General features: G+C 43.6%; 1 protein-coding gene across 4 annotated transcripts in view; it reads left to right on the forward strand.

Annotated features, from left to right (window-relative positions):
* The first annotated feature begins 4,546 nt into the window (after positions 1 to 4,546).
* FLI1 (Fli-1 proto-oncogene, ETS transcription factor) overlaps positions 4,547 to 16,175 on the forward strand; it is an 86,766-nt gene continuing 75,137 nt past the window's right edge. For 2 of the 4 annotated variants that reach the window (XM_080366622.1, XM_080366625.1), the window contains exons 1-2: positions 4,547 to 4,859; positions 6,881 to 6,989. In XM_080366622.1, coding sequence (XP_080222748.1) covers positions 6,924 to 6,989 — 66 coding nt within the window. In that variant the 5' untranslated portion in view covers positions 4,547 to 4,859; positions 6,881 to 6,923. The remainder of the gene's footprint in view (positions 4,860 to 6,880; positions 6,990 to 16,175) is intronic. The other 2 variants (XM_080366623.1, XM_080366626.1) reach the window with 1 other exon arrangement.

Consider the following 16,175-nt stretch of genomic DNA (forward strand, 5'->3'; position numbering starts at 1 on the left):
AAAACGGCATCACCAGGGGCCACATCTCCAGCAGTGAGGTCCCAGGAGAGTGTAGGCTCCGTGCAACGGCTGGCGGGGAGCACTCAGGAGGATCAGAGCTTGCGTGGCCTAAAGGGTTCGCAATGATTTCTGTCCCACTTCTGCCTGCCACTAAGATGCTCTCATGGGTCCTAAGGTCTTACCACCCTGACCTTAAACCTTTCTTCCCACCCTTTTGTCTAATAAATGGTATTTGGGTCAGGAAATGTTGAGTCTTTCATTAGAACATTTGTATTCTGCCTAACCTAACCTGCAGGAGGATATTGCTAAAGTCTAGTAAGAAAACTAAAGAAAAAACACATGAACTGAGGACCAAAAGAGCCCAGTCACAAACCAGAACTGGTTCAACAGGAGAGTTACATGGCATCCTAGGGACAGTAAAAAATTTCCTCGAATGTTTATAAACAATAGGGAGTAGAAACTCCAACATTTTGTAAATGATCATGTCTTTCAAAACAAAACCAAAACCCACACTTTTTCTAACTTTCAACAAACAATAGTCAAAGTAAATAGTCTGAACAGTAACATGTCCTCAAATCAAGACAGTTCAGCAAAAGTGAAAAATCTTGTTCCTATTAAGCAAAATTTATAATTCCTGAGACATACATGAACCTTCACCCAACATTCCTTTTTCAAGAATAATACAGAATCTAACAATTATGGCAATTTCTTTTCTCCTATCCCCTCATTTTATCTCTGTAACTAAAGCTTTTCTTTTGTTGTGATAATGATTTTATCAATAATTTATGATTATTTATTTTAATATACCAATCACATTCATCATTAATATTAGACCAGGGTGAAACATATTCTGTTTCAAAGGTGTTTGTCCTGGTAGAGAGCGATTTAGCAAAGCTGGAAGGTTTTCCCCAAAAATATTTATAATGGTTTTGCTGATTTTCAGTGGAATTTGTCAAAGTGCTTTTAGTTACATCGACTAGTGGAAATGAAACAGCCTATCTTCATTGAAATGGGTCTTTCTGATTTCTCTGAATGAAACCTTTTTGAGATTATAATTTCAGTTTTCCTCGAAGTAAACGTTACAGAAATCTCTTTTCATGCTAAAATTTGAAATTTGCCTGGCTTGTCAATTGTAAATGAAAATACACTTTAACAGGTAGGAATTTCCTATATAATTAATATTTTAGTTTCAGAAATATGGTGCTATTATGACTAATGAAAATTAAATTCAACTGCTCCTTGGAGTTCCAGCCATACACAAGTACCTATTATATCAGATGTTGCTTAAAGACAGCACAGGAGAAAAAAACCTTGCAGCCGCAGAGGGGTTCTTATCTCATCCAAAAACTCCCCAGAAGTACACCAGATGAAAAATCAGATGATCATCTCTTCATGGTAGTTCTGTTTCACCCTTTCTTTCTTTCTTGAGGGGAAAATTTATGAAGCTAATTTTATTCGGTCTCTTGGACCTGTCTGTGGGATATGTTTGTACCAGCTAAAGCAAGTTCAAAGACAGGGTCCCCGCTTTGGGAACAGAAAGTGGGAAAGTGTTTTGAAGCCCTTCATGCCTGTGAAATTTTGCCCCTCGGTCACGGATGGGTCTTCAAGCTTTCTCCCTCCCCCACACACAAATCTGGCTGTTGTGGGGGCTGATTTCTCTGGCCCACTGAGGCAGAGTTGTCACCCAGGTGCTGGGTGGTCTTCCTGACCATGGGCCCAGGCTACAAAGTGCATTCAAATTTTGAACCAAGACCGTGAAAGGTGCAGGGCGGGGAAAAATTTGTCATTATTCTCCCATAGCATGTGGAAATGATGACGGCCAGTTTAAAAATCACCACATTTTCCTCCTAGGAAAGAGAAACTGAAGCACATAAGTGTGTGTGTGGTTACATGTCAAGCACTGGAACTCCTTTGGACTTCACATACTTTCCCCTTATTTCTAATCAACATGTTGAGGAATTTTAAAATGTAATAAACATTATTTCTAAACAACCAGAAAGTAAAGCTTGCTTATTTCTGGTTTGATGTAAACATTTATAGCACAGCTCCATCCTTAAACAGTTAATCTTATAGTGACCTATTAAAATAAAATGAATTGTGTTATAATTCATCCTAAAGGAACCTCAGGGTTAGTGTATCAGGTAACTCCTGCTTTTGCAGTCCTCATGACGTTTTTAATCAAATTCAGCTGTAATTGCTGGAGCATACACATGCCTCTTTTAATACTCTGCCTACATTTGGGACTCATATGAGTCTGTTTTCTCTTAGCGTATCTAATAAATAGAAAACATGAAAAGAGCACATTTTGCAGGACTCCGAGCTTTTCCACTGTTTCATTTGTTCTAGCAATTGTCCGACAGGCTTATGAGAATCAAGCATTTGTCAGGTTCCCCCCCAATCCCACCCCTTGGATAAAATTCTCTGTGGGTTTTATGTCACTGTTTGTGTTGCTAGCACCCTGTTAAAGGGGGCATAGGCACAGGCAAGAGCAGCTGCCACAGGAGCAAACTGGCAGCGCCTGTGTGCGAGAGGGAGAGGGTTCATAAGTATCTTTACAAAATCCCTGCCAGTGATGAATGTTGAAATGTTGCTTATACACAAGTCACCTACAGTTTGTTGATAAAAACTTGAAATGTCATGTCTGCAGTTGGAGCTATTTGTATAAATAAAACTTCTGTAACTTTCTCTGCTCAGGAGTGTAGCGGGGGGGGGGGTGGTGGTGGTGTGGGGTTTTTTTGGTTTGGTTTTGGTTGGGGTTTTTTTTGTCTCCAATGCTACAGCTGTTTCCAATTTGCCAGCAATTTTCTTTTGGGCTAGTAAAGCTCCCAAGATGACTGCAACTAGCCACATGGGTTTCTTGACTCGATTGTGGGGTTTGATTACAAGAGGTAGCAAGCACAACTCAGGATTCAGGGCGAGTATTTCCCCTGAACTTGTAAGTGCTTAACGTCCTAAGTTTTTGTTAACACCAACCTTTAAAGTTTATTTCATTGCAGCTTAGTAAGTGTGTGCTCAGGGGTCCCTGTCAGAGATTTTTGGGTACGTTTGCTTAAAAAATAAAGGAAACCTGTGGGGGGAAAGGCACAGAGGAGAGAAGCACATGCCTGTTAGCTGCCCCTCAACAAAAATAAGAGGAAGAGGGTTTTGTTAACACAATAGTAAACCCTCGGGGCTCCTCTTCAGCTACGAGTTTTGTGTAATTCACACGTGGAAACGTGAGAAAAGAATGAAAAATGACTTTGAAATGTGATCTGATTCGGTCACTAGCTAGCTCAGTTGTGAGTATGCAGAAAGAGTTGTTCACATCCCCACAGAATAATGAGATTAAGGCTTGCAAATGACATTTTTACCCCAATGTAAGCGATTATTTTTTTTAAGCCATTTAGAAGTGGCAATGCTGATTATTTTTGTTCCCATTCCCTTTCTTTCCTACGCACCTCACAAGTTCCCCCTGTCGCTTTGATTTTTTTTCCTTCCATTAGAAGTTAGCTTCTCCCTAAAATCCCTCTTGCTTTACCTTGCCTAGGAAACTATTTCTCTTAACACAAAAAACAACAACAACAATTATAATAACAAAGAATCCAAAGAATTTCTATATTAAAAAGTGGCTCTAGCGAGGTCCCTGGTCACTGGGTACAGGTCTGAGTCTGTTTTCTTTGGAAATTGGGAGGAATGCTAAATGCCTCGTCTACCAGAGAGTAAATGGTGTGCGGAGCTCTAGGCACGGCTCCCAAGTTGCCCTTTCACCCCTTCACTTTATATGTTCCTCTTATTAAGGAGAAAAATGTTTCAATATGTTGGAATTTGGGGCAAAGCGGGAAGGAGAGAAAGAGAATAGAGCGTGGAAGGACATTTTCCAAATAGTTTTGGTAACCCTTCTGAGGGTTACATTTAAAATTGATGTCGTACTAAAACCCCTGGAAGTTCCTTCCCCAAGTTAGTGCAAAATATTATCTGCGAACCCTTCTGAGATGACAATATGCACCAGAAACACGACCCCGTTGGGGGAAAATCCACCCCTGAATTGAAGATGTGTTTCCTTTCCCTCCCTAAACGCGTTACTATTTCATAGAGTATTATTAAATAGCTAAAAGGATCTGGAGGTTTCGGCTTGCAGAGGGAAATGCTGAATTCTTGATCCAATAGAGAGAATAGTTTCGAGACAATTTCATCTTGCTTTTCCAGTCATGTGCATCTGCAGCACCGTCTGTCATATTTTCAGTTCTACTTCAGGGGGAAATGGGTTAACTATTTTCAAGGTAAGAGTCAGGAAAAAAAGCTCAAAGTAAGGAACAATGATTTAAAAACGGATATTTGAAACTTCCTTATTTAAAAAAAGGGGATTTAAAGTAGCACTTGAGCTCCACTCAGCGTCTCTTTTGGGCTTGACTCCTCAGTAATATTTTTTTAAGAAAGTTGTGAATTTTTCTTTTTTTTTCCCTTCCTTTTTTTTTTTTTTTTTTTTCTATAAAGTTGCGAATAGCGCCAGGCAGGCTCATTGGGCGAAGATGTCACATAGCTATGATTAATCTGAGGGAGCAGCTGAAATATTGATAAGGGGGAAAACGGAAATCAAATGAAAAGTAGAGGGCACAGAAGAGAGGGAAAGGAAAGCACGTCCTGGAGCTGCGAGCATTACAGAAGCCCCCTGAGGAAATGCCTGGTTGATGCAGCCTGTCTGGATGGGCTGGGAATTTTAACTTCAGCGCTGCTTTGGATCTAACAAGTTTAATCTCTCCTCTTTGCAAAACTGCAGCGGCAGGGTAGTAATCCAGAACTGGTGGGGAGTTTTATTTTTGGTCTCAACCTGGATCTTTACACACTGGTCTGCCACTGGTTGAGGGGAAAGGGTATAAAAGGTGAGTCATTTAAATAATAGTAATAAGAATAAGCAAGAGGCGAATCTAAAAGTAGTTTTAAGAGGCCCTTTTATATAGCGACTGATGCTGGCAGGGCAATACGATGGATAAATAATCCACAGCAGACTTGGTAAGACTAGCTCCAAATACGCAGATGTATTTATTTATATGAACATGCGTAATTATAAAGGGGGGGGGGGGGAGTGCTAATCAGGGGTAAAGAGGGGAGCAGGGGAAACTGATATGTGAATCCTTGACCCTAGAAAATTTACTGGCTAAGCAAAATTGTCCCTCAACTCTGTCTACCCCCACGCCACCCCCGTTGCAAGTTCAGAAGCAAAAGAAACTGGAATGTGTTAGGAGGGAGGACGACAGAAAAAAGAATTGTACTTATCAGAAACACATTGTCGATTTTATAATCAGTTGCCCTTCTGTGCCAGCTGGCCGCGTAATAAATGCTTTAAAAATCAATAAAAGGGGTGGGGGGCTGGGGGGGTGGTACGTGCAGATAGCGAACTTTTATTTTCCAGAGTTATTGGGCTGTAGGGTTTTTTTGGGTTGTTTGTGTGGGTGTTTTTTTTTAAATCAGCAGATGTTTCGAAGCAAGTCCGTGGCGCTGGTTTGGGGGCACGGAGGGTGTCCCCCCGGCTGCTCGGCGTTGCTGGGGGCGAGGATGGGCGCTGAGCGCGGTGGAGGGCTCGCAGCTCCCGGGGTGAGGGAGCAGGCAGCTCCAGCGCGCCCAGGGCTTCTTCATTAACCAAACGAAGGATATATCGCGATTAACCGGCGGCGTCTGGCTTGTGTTACAGCTGGACAAACTGAACTAGCTGCAAAGTTAGGACCCCACAGCTTTTCCTGAAGGGCTTGCAAAAAAGCACCCGACCCAAGAGCACTGACCACTTGCGCACAACTCTTTATGCATATTTCTAATTCTGTAGCATAAATTTTCTATAGTAAATTCTGGGTAAATTTCTAACTTTTCCTACCCCACTAAAATGGGACCCCCAGGAAAATGGGACCGTCAGGATAACAGCACTTAGGAGCTGCATGCTAACGGAGAGGTGGGGGGGGCGGGGGGTCGTACTTCTTAACGATGCACTAATTACACTAAGCTAATCGCTTTCTGGCGCTTGCCAAGGGGACTAAAGATCCCGAGAAGAGCGGGGGGCAAAAAACAGTTGTCGGTATTTTAGTGACTGCAGATTTATTTTCCCACACACCATTACATTTTTCACGATCGTTGTTAATCTCTGCATCTCTGTAGTGATGACTTGCGGGGGGGCGGGGGGGGGAGGCAAAAAAACCTGTTCATCAGGAGATCATCAAGTCTTAGAAGTACAGAAAAACAGATGTACTGCATTGATGCACGCCTGAGATAAAGCATAGCTAAGTTTGACTGAGTAACGGCACTATCCGAAAAAGAAGGGCTGAGATTGACAACCCGGGGAGGGTTTATTGCTATTTGGAATGATACTTCCGTTCGCTATTTTTTTTTAAATTTATTGTTTAATTATTATTGGTGAGAAAGGTTCTTTAAATCAATAGAGGCCGGCAGGTTAATGGCTCGGAATGGTTTCAATGAGTCACAAAAGGCAACTGCCCTTCATTTAGCCAAGTGAAACCCTTGGATACAAGTCAATAGGGTTAACTAGTCTCGACATGAAAACATGAGTATTTCAGCTGGCTTTTAATTGTTGGCTAAGAAATTCAGTTAATCAAATGTCAAACATTTCCCTCTGCTCTGGTCAAAAGTGAAGAAGGCTCGTTTCCTGAGGAGAGGGGCAGAATCTGAAAGCAGAACCAAACTCTTATTAAAGCATGGAAATAAACCGCTGCTTTATGAAAACCTGTCTATTACTTGACTTTTAGTTACTGTGGTGGACGTCCTTCTGGGTCCTTGGAAAAGTACACCTAAATGCTTGATCACTTCTCTTTGAATTTTATTGCTAATCTTACTTTTTAAACAATGCTTTGTTTCTTTACTTTTCTATGTACATATATATGATTTTTTTTAATTTCAGATCAATTTTAGGACCTTTAAATATATCTACTAAACAAGTAAGGATGTTTCAGACTGTACCAGACACTTCGTCTTACGTCAAGGTAAGACATGACAGCATCTTTAAACAGGTAATGTCTAAAATTACAATCCTCCAAAATTCATAGTCATTTGTGTTAGTTTAAAATCTCATTTCCATTCTCACTGAATTTAGCAGGAAAAAAAAATTAATAATAAAATCCCTCTACCTCCAGTGGGAGAGGTGTTAGGGTCTCCAAGTATCACAGTTACCATTCTGGAAATATGCAGGGTTCAGTCAAAAGTTGCATCATCAGGGACCAACTGTATCTTAAAGTGGTCTTGTCTTTTATAATGTATTGATGTTTGGTTTGATGAGCTATACTATAACCAGAATTACAGTGAGGGTGTCCTGAATTATGTTATAGTAGTGGTTTGTTGTTCTGAAACCAATATGATAGTGGTGGTGTGCTACCAACGTTATATCATAGTGGTTTCTTAAATTGGCTTCTAATTTTCTGATTTCCTAGATACCATTTAGTCTTGAACCAGAGCTAAATTTCATTTAATATCCCACTACTTCTCTGTTGTGCCAACTACTGAATTCAATGTGCAAGATGATATGTGAGGTTATAGCTTTTTGGAAGGTACATTTCAGAATGGATTTAGAGGGGAAAAAATATTTGATGAGTTAAACCAAAACATATCTTTCAGTTACTGAAGAATTGGATTGTCACACCAGGCAACGCTATATAATACTGGGATCTCTTTCACAGTGTTACTTATGGTTTTTCTTGAGCAATGTTTCCATACAGTTTAGCAGGCAATATGACTTCAGCTGGTTTTACTGATAAGGGCTAATGCCAGATACTACCAGATCTCGCACTCTAAATAGTTGTTTGTGTATCTCTGGTTTTAGTAAAAAAAGTGGATCTTAGAATGTATTTTGATGGGCCACTTCTGCCTCTCTTTTTCATAAGATTAAAACAAATACCAAAGAAGGGTTGGCACAGCCTTGCCCCTTTATAGCTCAATTGAGTGCTATATTATATTTGACATCATATAGGTTTTTTTCCACAACAGTTCCCAAGAATGTAAATAAACCAAGCCTGGGACATCTGGGTTACACGTTTAAGGCAAACCCTGCATGCAACAGCACTTAGGGAAAATCTAAAACACAAGCCTCTTCTCTCCCAAGCTGAAGAAACACAGAAGGGTGTTAACTAGAGCTGGGTGGATAATTTGTAATGAATAATTTATTACAGGAATTTAGTATCTTTTTTTTTTCTCCTTTCCTCGTAGTCAATGATCCATGCACCAATTGTGATTTTCATGTATGTACACATTATTAGAAATGATTCACAGAATTATTTCTTTATATAATCTCTAGGCTATGGCTCATTTTGCAGATAGTTTGTTAGGAATATTAGTATTTAAAATGCAAACTTGGTGGGATGAATCCCAGATCATGTGGCATTACTTGTATTCCCTGATTGGGTGAACTTGTGTCACACTCTGGACCAGGTTTCTAGAGCAAATCTGACCAGGAATGGTCAAGATTCCACATTCAGTTGATAACCCCTAAAACCACACTCCTACCTCGGTATCTCAGGAAATGTTAATGGTTTAATGTTGCTTATTAAATTCATATAGCTTTGGACCAGATTCTGGAAGGATAGAAGCTCGGTGGAAAACAAATTAAATTCAAGTCTCATGAAAGCAAATTCAAAGTTCAAGTAAAGAAACATGTTACACAGTCTGTGCCTAGCTTTAGTGTTCATTTCTCTTTGGAGTTCCTGTATGTGGGAAATGATCTGAGATGTGTTCTGTTTACAATGAAGAGATGAAGGCCCTTTGACATCCTATATTATGGTATCATTGCCTTTTGTTGTGAGGCTAGATCCAGCTGCCGTTCCAGTTAGTAGTAAAATTCCTTTTGAATTAAGTGGAACCAAGATCGAGGCCTAAATAATTCCAGCAGGATTGAGTGAGTCTGTCCATAACAGTGTTGGGATAGTCTTCTCATTAAGTACAATCCTGCAGGCAAAGTGCTTGGACAAAGTTCTCTTTGCATAAGTATGTGTTTTATCTACCAGGAAGAACTCCTCAGGCTGGACTTGCATCCAGTGCTTCAGTGGCAGAGGGATAAGAGAGCTGTGTGATGCTGAACTCTGCCTTTTATTACAACCCTTCACCGTCAGCTGCTGTTATTTTGGGCAAGGACCTTGTCATTGATACTTTGTCTGTAAAGCTTCATTCACACCAATGTCATTGGGGAAATGACTTGTTCCTGTGCTGAAAAAAACTCAATGGGATTTTGACAGAAGTCTCTTAAGACTGATCCAAAGTCTTCTGAAGACAAAGGAAATATCTCCCATTGATTCTTAGAAGTTTTAAGTTGGGCTTACTGGTACCAGTAGTGCAAAACAGTTCCTGAGTATGTCATTCAGACCAGTGGGGCTGTTCATGTAAGTAGGAACATGGTTAAATTCAAGAGAATTAGAAGCTTAAACACATAGGTGAGGACAACCTCTGGTCCCTCTGAGTTTGATGACAGTTTCTACTGACTTGAATGCATCCAGAGCCAACAGGGAGTCTGATGGTAACCAGCTTATTTATAGAAGAGGTGGGATTGGCTGATGATACAGACAGATAGTCGGGAAACATGGGTACAGATCCAAGCCCTGACAGAGTGGGCTCAATGTTCCTGAGCAAGACACTTCAACTCTCTGTTCCTCTATTTCTTCATCTTTAAAGCATGGATGGAAGTGCTGTGTAAGGACAAGGTGCTTTTCAGATTTAGACAGCACTTGCCTTCTCTTTCCTGCTTCCCCATGCTGATCTCTGAGGACTTCCCAAGCTGTGGTGAGCAAGAAGTTTGAAAAGCAGGAGGCTGAGTACCAGTTCCTCTCTTCCCAGATCTTTTTTCTTTTTTAAAAAAATATTTTCTTTCATGTCATTCCTTCTCCAGAAAAACTTATTTGCTCATCTTGTGGGAGGGAGAAGTATTTTATTTATTACTTTTGTGGGATTTCAGCTGGTGATGTGTACACTACCTGCATTACACAGCAGAAAAAGCAAGATTGAGATCAATGTCTTCTATAAATCCTCTTCAACAAATGCACCATGTATATAAACTCTATTAAGTGCTTGTACATAAAAATGCCTTGTCTCTAAGATGTTGTAACAAAGAGAGGGTCACTAGCAGGGCGTTCCACAGGAGCTCCCAGGAGGAACAAATTCGCTGCCATATCGCTGGGGTACAAAATAGCCTATGACCACCTTCAGGCCACACTGTTTTTCTTGTCGTGGCTTTCAAAATGCAAAAGGGAGGGGTGGAGCTAGGTAGCTGGAGGAGGAAGAGGAGGATTTAATTTTTAAAATGTTTTAACAAGGGTAGTTTATGTTGAGTCATACTGGTGAAGTTCAGCTTCTCAGTGTTGTAACCTTGATTTGCATCACAACCACATAGGACCTATGGTTCTGTATCTAAAGCACTGTTGAAAGATCCTGTATAACCTCACAAAAGGACTGCCCCATCTTCTCTCTCATACATGCTTCTTTTATGGGCCTTAATGCGATAGAGGGGTAGGAAATCATAAATGTAAAAGATCATTTTGATGTTTACTGGTTTATTCTACATAACTGATAAAGTATTTCTATTCATCATACCGTTATGGGACTTACTGATCTGCAAGTACTTAATAATTTACAGTATATCAGAGGGTGCTAATCTCATCTAAACATGAGTATTTGACTTTAGAGAATGAAACATGTAATATAATTGGGAAATTAAATTTTAAAAGACAGCACTGAAGACCTGACTGTAGGGATATGGAAAGAATTAGGGCTATAAGCAAAGCAACATGACCTCTGAATACTGGATTTTTAATTATTACCATTGCCACAAGCTACTCCCAGCCACGGCAGCCTTTGCTTCCCTTCTGTACTGCCAGTTTGCGGTTTAATATGTGTTTAAAGGCAGTACAAGAATAATTTTGAGGGTGTGTTATTCACCCGCGCTTTTCTTAGGCCCTTTGGCAACTGATCTCTGATCGCTCCCCTCCGCACAAAGTCATTGCTTCTGCTTTCGGTTCCTCAGCTTGTAAACACAGCTCCTGCACACCACCCCCCCCCCCCCCCCCCCCCCCCCCCGGCAGCGCCTGGAGCTCTCGGGGCTCTGCAGAGCATCCCGGGGCCGGGGTGACCCCCCGCCCCCTTCTCCTGGAGCCCCCTTTCCAGGTACCAGCCCCGCCAGCTTGAGGCACGACTTGAGGGTGAAGCCTCTTGGCCTGTGCAGGAGGAGGAGAAGCCGAAGGAGCGGGCGGTGATGCTCCCCCGCACACGGGAGCGGGCATCCCGGCATCACCCCTGCTCTCCCCCTTTCCTCCGCCGCGCAGCGGGGTGATGCTTAAAGCCGTCCCCCGAGGTGGGGGTGTGTGAGGGGGTTCCCCAAAAACAGCTCCGGCAAGGGCTGGGGTGCCTTGGACCCGCGCACACCCGGCGCTCTCGGAGGAGGGCAGCGGGCTCGCCCCCCGACCCGACCCCCCGGAGGGCTTGGGGGGACACCCATCAGGAGCCTGCGGGCTCCCCTTGGCGACCTGGGTCGGAAAAGGGCCTGCAGCCCAGCGCTCCGCAGGGGCGCGACGGACCTGCCACCCGCGGGCGCGGGGCTGGGCGCTGCAGGAGCGGGTTTCACGCAGGCGTAGCGTTTGTGGTACCGCACAAAGGAGCATATTCATGGAGGTAAATAGTCTGGGTAGCTGGAAACAATATTTGGTTTGTTCTTGCTTTCACTCTGCCTAGAAGGTTTACAGAAGCCCTAAATAGAGAAGGGGAGGTTAATTTTTAATATTTTTTTTATTAAGGACAAAACAGCGAGATTTTCTTTGGAGCGGGCAATGCGAAGGCTCCTGACAAACCCTGGCACGGCATCTTTGCCGCTCAACAGTAGCAGCCAGAGGCTGCTCGGGGACAGGTTGCAAGGACAGAATATCCCGTGATTATTTTTTTTTTCTCAACATATATCTGGCGGTAGAGATACTGCCCGGTGAATCAACGAGGGGAAGGCGCTGCAGCGGGACCTGCGCACGGGTCACCCCACAGGTGCTCAAGGATGCTCGAAATGTGGAGCGGATAGAAACCTGCACCGCGCTCTTAGGAACAGCTAGTGTTGCTCCTACTGAGAGCATCCTCTAGTGCGTTATCCGTTTCTGCCTCTTTTTTTTTTTTTTTTTTCTTCCCCCTTTTTTTCTCTTCCCACCCCCCACCCCCAGCCCCAATTCCTGGCGTCCCGTAGAATTTCGATTCCTCCCACTTGGGCTCGGGAGGACGAGACCAGGCACCTCCAGAGAAGGTGGGAGTTGCAGTAGCTTTGTCGGCTGGGGTAGAGTGAGCAGAAGCTGCTGTGAACTCCTTACGTCATTCTCACACTTCGTGATTAATCTACGTATATACTGAGTCGTTCTTGGGGGGGGTGGGGGGGGTGGTGGTGTTTGTTTTTTTGGAGGGGGGTCATTTCTTGAGGTAGAAACACTGATAAATTGTTGCACTTTGGCAAGTCGTTGATGAATGTCTTATGACAACTTGGTGCTTCAGGATTTAGTACTCGTTTGCACCTACCTCTCTATTTTAAATAGAAAAATCCCTTTCCATTTCCCGCCGTCCAGAGAATCCTGCCTGACATTTTTTCCCGTGCTCAACCCCAGGGCTGCTTGGGGAAGGACTGGCATTGTTTGTTCCCCGTTTTACCTACAAGACACGCTTTGAATTTAGGTTAAGAAGGTGGGAGAAATGTTATTTCTCTCCTGGAAATGCAGCATGATGGAGCTTTCTAAAATAAACCAGGCTCTTGGGCACAAGGGACAAACTTTTACAGTGACTCCCGCCTTTAGACAGCAGCATTCGAGCAACCAGTCCCCTTCCCAAACTCTGCGACCTTCTAATGGCTCCATTCTTTCACAATTTACAGAAAAAAACGCCCCCCGCCAACATGTTGTGTGCAGGGAATTTTGTATTCCAGCCTTTCCTATGCTCTCCCAGCTTTGTGTTTAGGAAGAGGGGAGGTGTGGAGGGAATGGGGAGCAAAAAGGGAAGAAAAAGAAAGTGAATGCTAAGGGGGAAAAATGCTTTAAATCTTTCCTGCAAATCTCCAAATATATGAAGTCTGAGGAACAAATTCAAAGCAGGCACGGACGCCTGAAGAGAAGTTAGAGAGAAATATTCTGTTCCATTCAAGCGCATCAAGGGTCTAGCTGAAGTCTTGTTTGGCTAAGGTCAGACGAGACTGGGTTCTCTAATAAAAATAAATCTCAAATTAATTATGGCCTCAAGCGAGGGGCCAGACGTTTGGAGCTAGTGCACTGCAGTCTGTTCTTTTGGCCTTCAGTATTTTTGTTTTTTTGTGCCTTAGCTTTTCAATAATTGCGGGATGGGGGAGGAAGGGAGGGCGGGGGCTGTTTTATTGGGACATGGAGCTCAAATAAAACTAGCCAGGACACTGCTTACCCCACTCTTCGCCTAATTGCGACGCAGCTTCAAAGCTACTGCATCTTCTCCACACCACTTTTAAGACATTATATTTTACTTCGTACCGATTAGCAGTGAATAACTTTCCGGCTTCAAGTTCCTAGATCCCATGGGCTATTCCTGTAGACCATGGTAGGTAGAGGTAGGAGGTAGGAGGGACCCGATCCTTCAGTCCTGGGGCTGGCAAACTCTACTGACTACTTTTTATTTCTGGAGCTGAAAAGCAGAGGTTTGCCCAGTTACTTTAGTTTAGAATTGGGATTCGTTTCTGGGGTTCAAATCCCAGGGCTGTAGTTTGGGCTTTTTGCTTGTAAGAATGGGGGTTTAGAAAATAAACAAAACACGTTGCGTTTTTCATTCTGCAACGGAGTCGGTGCCAGAGGAAACTCAGACACGGAAATTTTAAAAGTTCACTGAAGTTGGTGGAGATTTTCCCTGTAGTAAAGACTAGAACAGAATAGACCATGGCCTTCTGCACACACGGCTCCAGGCAAAGAATGGTGGTAAAGATTGTAAATATCTTCATAGAGGATAGAATACATAGGAAGTTTTGCACATATATAATGACTGCACACAATATACCTGGCACAAGGTGTGTAAATATGTGCATAGAGAAAGCTAGTTTAAAAAAAAAAAAAAAAAAAGGACGCTTTGTTACAGCTAGTGGGAAATGAGCCGCTTTCTAGCGACAAAGTCCGGGCGTAGCTGCTGGTTTCTGGGGCTCCCCTCCCCTATTTACCGCCTTAGCTCAAAGCCACAGTCCCAGGCTGTGGTTAACGAGAGCTCAGCTGATGCTGTTCGGGTAAGAGAGGGTGAAATAAGCCAACCCCTTTTCCCATTCGCCGAAGATAATATTTCTAACCTGCAACTGAGGCCCGGGAAGGTTTTAATTAGGTTTATTCCTATAGAATAACTAGACGGTTTTAATTATGAAGCGGTGACCACTAATCCCGCGTGAATTACAGACAGAAAATCCGTATCTCTGAGGTTATGTAGTCCCGCCAAGGACTGGCATTGAACTACACCGAGTGGTTAATTCCTTTGATTCTGAACGTGAAATAGTTATGGGCCAAATTTCCCCCAGCGTGCCCTTATTAATTCCAATCGGATCACGACAAACCCGACGTTTTCACCCTCCCTGTGTGAGGCTGCACTCGGTGTAACCCTATTATAAGGACGAAAAGAGGAGGTGGGGATATGCCAAGCGCTAGAGACCAGTATTGAACTAATTAAAAACTTGGGTCGAGAATTTCATTTCATTCATAAGCAGAGTGAAATAAATAATAATAATTGAGGAGTAACTGATTTCTACCAGCCTGTCCCAATGTAAGCATTTGAAATCTTCCGTGGTTGCCAAGATCAAATGATTTTCCAGATGTCTGGTGGTAACCACATTAAACAGATCATAATTCCTTTACTGTATATACATATGCATCCAAAAGTCGAGCATCAAATTAAAAGTTGCGCACATTGATCAGCAGCCTGCCCGGCGATGGCTTTGCTTTCCCCCGCCTGTCTGTGCTCCCTTCTTCTCAAACAGTTAAATACCCAAAGTCACTGAACAATCACCTAGGATGATTCAGAGCTTGGCGTGCGGAGGTTATGAATATTCCAGCTTTTTTCAAAAAGTTTGAGATAATTCAAGGGTGGTTTGGGTTGGGTTTTTTTCCTTTTTTTGGGGGGAGGGGGGGAGCGGGGGGAGAGAAAAGATGAAGTAAAGGTTCTATTGTTGCATTATTTGGGAGGAAAACAGGAGATTGTTCGGCTTGTCTGTTACAATGTTTAACAACCTCACTCAATACCTTATCTCTCGAGCTTTTCGCAAGTCTGATTTTAGACCAAACACAAAAGGTAAAGCACAGAACATCCCTGATGGATGGAGCCGATCTAGCAAGTGACCCTACCAGGCTTCATTTACAGTCATCCTCAGACATGCAAAATAAACCCCTGCGGGTCACGGTGCCCGTCTGGCAATAAAATGCAAAGCTGGGTTCCTAAAATATCTCCAGGTGGGATGGCGGGGGGTCTGCCTGACATCTTCCAGCCTTTGGGAGCACTGGGGACTCCCCGCGAGTGCCGGACTTGTTTGTCTCTCCAGCCCGGCGCTGGGGAAAGGGTGTTCTGCGAATGCTGGGCTCCTCTCCCACAAACTGGGCACGTTTTCAGGTGGTTTCTCTCTGCCGCTCTCAGCTCCCCGGTTCTCCCCCACCGCCAGCCCGTCCAAGACCTGTCGGTCACGCAGCCCAAAACCAAGCTGCTCTGTGAGGTCCGTGGATGACAGAGGCTCCTTCCAGGGTATTTTTTCCCCCTTCCTTTCGCGGTTAAGATCCTCAGCCTGTCCTCTCTCTCACCCCCACCCCCGTTGTTTTTCGGGGCTGGTAGAGAGTGTTGTCTAGAGAGGAAACCATTTGGGTTTTGAAAGGATGCATTTCACTCTTCCCTTTAACCTCTTGCTTTTCTGGTTGCTGCAGCCTGCCATGTGGTAACGCTGAAGCGGGAGTGGCAAAGAGAGTATTTGCGGGGGGTGGGTGGGGGAACAGAGGGCAGGGGAAAAGAAAGAGTAATGAGGAAAGCAAAGGGTTAACCGTGATTTCTTTTAATTGAACTCCAGTTCTTGTGGCCCTAGGCAAGGGGGGACCTGACCCCGCTAGCAGCATCCAGATGTGCTGCTCTCCGGGGACCGCGGCGCAGACCCCTGGATTGTAAAGCAGACAGGGGGAGGACGGGGGTGTGGGGAGAGGGAAGGCGGTGGGGCTGTCCCCTCTGCTCCC

Source organism: Falco punctatus, assembly GCF_963210335.1.
Source record: "Falco punctatus genome assembly, chromosome: 16".
In the NCBI taxonomy this organism is placed as follows: Eukaryota; Metazoa; Chordata; class Aves; order Falconiformes; family Falconidae; genus Falco; species Falco punctatus.